Source organism: Capsicum annuum, chromosome 1 (genome assembly GCF_002878395.1).
Source record: "Capsicum annuum cultivar UCD-10X-F1 chromosome 1, UCD10Xv1.1, whole genome shotgun sequence".
Lineage (NCBI taxonomy): Eukaryota > Viridiplantae > Streptophyta > Magnoliopsida > Solanales > Solanaceae > Capsicum > Capsicum annuum.
This window is the reverse complement of record NC_061111.1, coordinates 16,634,821-16,637,060: the sequence shown is the minus strand read 5'-3', so window position 1 is coordinate 16,637,060 and position 2,240 is coordinate 16,634,821. Positions and strand designations below refer to the sequence as shown.

Genomic DNA, 2,240 nt, shown 5'->3' with positions numbered 1-2,240 from the left:
TGATAAAATAAGATTATTAGATACTAATAAGCAAATACAAAATGAGAAGAAAAAACTGTGATAACAACGTGATCACACCAAATCAATTAGTCATTACATAAATGCAACTTTCATTCATACATAACGATGAATTTATTTAGATAACAATCAAAACAAACATTATACTTAGACTAAAAACACAATAAGCAACAATAATCCAAATAGGTAACAACTCAATACAATACAAGAACTCCACTTGATCTTTAAACAAAATGAGACTTAATTAATTTAATTTTCTTTTAGAAGAAAATCGACTCAAACTGAACCAACGCCGCAGAAGCTCTCGAGTGTGGTAGTAGGATCTATATGAACCTCTGTCATACAATACAGAAAATATTTAAGAGGATCAAAAGGTTTATAACGCAAAGGATGATCTTCATCAACAAGTTCCTCGGCGACTTTAATGATATATCCTTCTTTAGCATCTGCAGAATACACTATGGAATATCTCTCTTTGTTTCCCACAATCACTCGATGAAATGGACTTGGCAATCTACCATTTGTAAGTGCCTACATAAAATGTTAGTAATGTCTACATATAATTAGGCAGTCCAAAGATTAGTTAAATTACTAATACTACATATACTAATTAATTATCAAAATTTGTGGACAGACCTTAATTTTTCTTACCAAAAGTTAGGAGTGTTTTGCTAAAACCAATCATTTTAACTATGGTTAAGATATTTATTAAATTAATCTTATAATCTAGACCCTTGATAAATAAATAAGACAAATGTCACTCATCCAATTATGTACTCAAGAAAATATTAAAAAGGTGTAACATAGTATCATTACAAAAAAATACTCACAGTGAAAATGTCACCAAGGAAGAATACGAATGAATGAGGTGATGAGTATTCAACATCAATCCACTCCCCATTTTTCATCATAACTTTCAATTCACTTTTACCAATTTGACGTTGGCTTAAAACAGTTGTCATGAGTTTATCAGAATGACCAGTTAGTCCAACGTTTGTCTCCTCAGCTTTAGGCACTCTGTAACGCAACAAGCCAAGTGCACCATTTGTTGAATTTTTGTGTTCATCCCAATATTTTTCAAATATTCCTAATTTCTCAAATATCATTTTTTGTATCATCTCATCAAATTCTGATAATCCCTTGGCATAACCATGCACCAAATCACTGCATGATTTCAAAAATATTTCGGAGAAAGAGTTATATAATGTTGTATAAACAATTTTTAGATGATGATGTATTTCATTTGAAAAATTCAAATCTCACATACTAAAGAGACTTACTGTAAAAAATAAAGATATGATAGACAGATAGTGTAACGACAAATTACATATTTACCCTGACAACGACATTATACAATAATAATAACACATTCAGTGTATTACCACAAAATGGAGTCTGTGGACGATAGAGTGTACACAATTCATATTACTACTCCAAAAGTGAGGTGGAGATCGAGGCAGTACTAGATCCTCAACCCAAGATAAAATATAATCTAGAAAAGAAATAGATGTCCAAAAGATAATAATACGAAGTAAACACAACAACAACTGATAGTAACAGAAAAATAATACCCGAAACAGCAGATATCAATAGAAATCCAAGAACAAGAAACTACAAGCGTAACACTGTGACTGCTAATAAAGACAACACCCCTACTAATTACTAGCATGCATGGATGCACTCCTACTAAAGATGACGATGTATAAAACACAAACTCAAATATAAAAGAAGAGGTGTTGGACATATATAATTACGTACCAAAATTGTTTGTCTCCATGATCAGGCAAATTGATGTTGGAAAAAAAGTTTTCAATAACACCAGGAGAGAGGACATGCTGAATGACCATTCTCTCATAAAGTGGAACGAGAGGGTTATCCTTAAAGTAGCCAGAAGATGATAGAGTTTGAGGGATTTCAAATTTGGTGTCCAAATTAGGTAAGTTATAAAGTTGTTCCAACTTTTCATATAGGTTCTCTTTTGGAACTCCATCAAGTAGTGCCTCAAAACAACCATATTCTTCTAATGCTTTGTACACTTGCTCCCTCAATGATATCCATTCTTCACTCCCTTCTTTCAACTCTCCCTTCCTAAAATCTATTATTGGAAGCTTATTCATATCTAGTTTTCTCTTTACTTTATTGTTTCTTTGGTTTTACATGTCATTTCATGCCTGATGGTGTACATATATATATATATATATATATATATATATATATATATA

General features: G+C 31.3%; 1 protein-coding gene across 2 annotated transcripts; it reads right to left on the bottom strand.

Moving 5' to 3' along the window:
• Nucleotides 1-221: 221 nt before the first annotated feature.
• On the bottom strand, nt 222-2,179 carry LOC107873379 (probable 2-oxoglutarate-dependent dioxygenase AOP1). Of its 2 annotated transcripts, none has more exons than XM_016720217.2 (3): nt 1,777-2,179; nt 849-1,182; nt 222-549 (listed from the first exon to the last, which is right to left on the bottom strand). In XM_016720217.2, the coding sequence occupies exons 1-3, from the start codon at nt 2,133-2,135 to the stop codon at nt 295-297; spliced, it is 948 nt and encodes a 315-aa protein (XP_016575703.2). In that variant the 5' UTR covers nt 2,136-2,179; the 3' UTR covers nt 222-294. The 2 variants fall into 2 exon arrangements, with proteins under 2 accessions (XP_016575703.2, XP_047250518.1); XM_047394562.1 differs by having other exon boundaries at nt 333-532.
• Between the last annotated feature and the right edge of the window lie 61 nt (nt 2,180-2,240).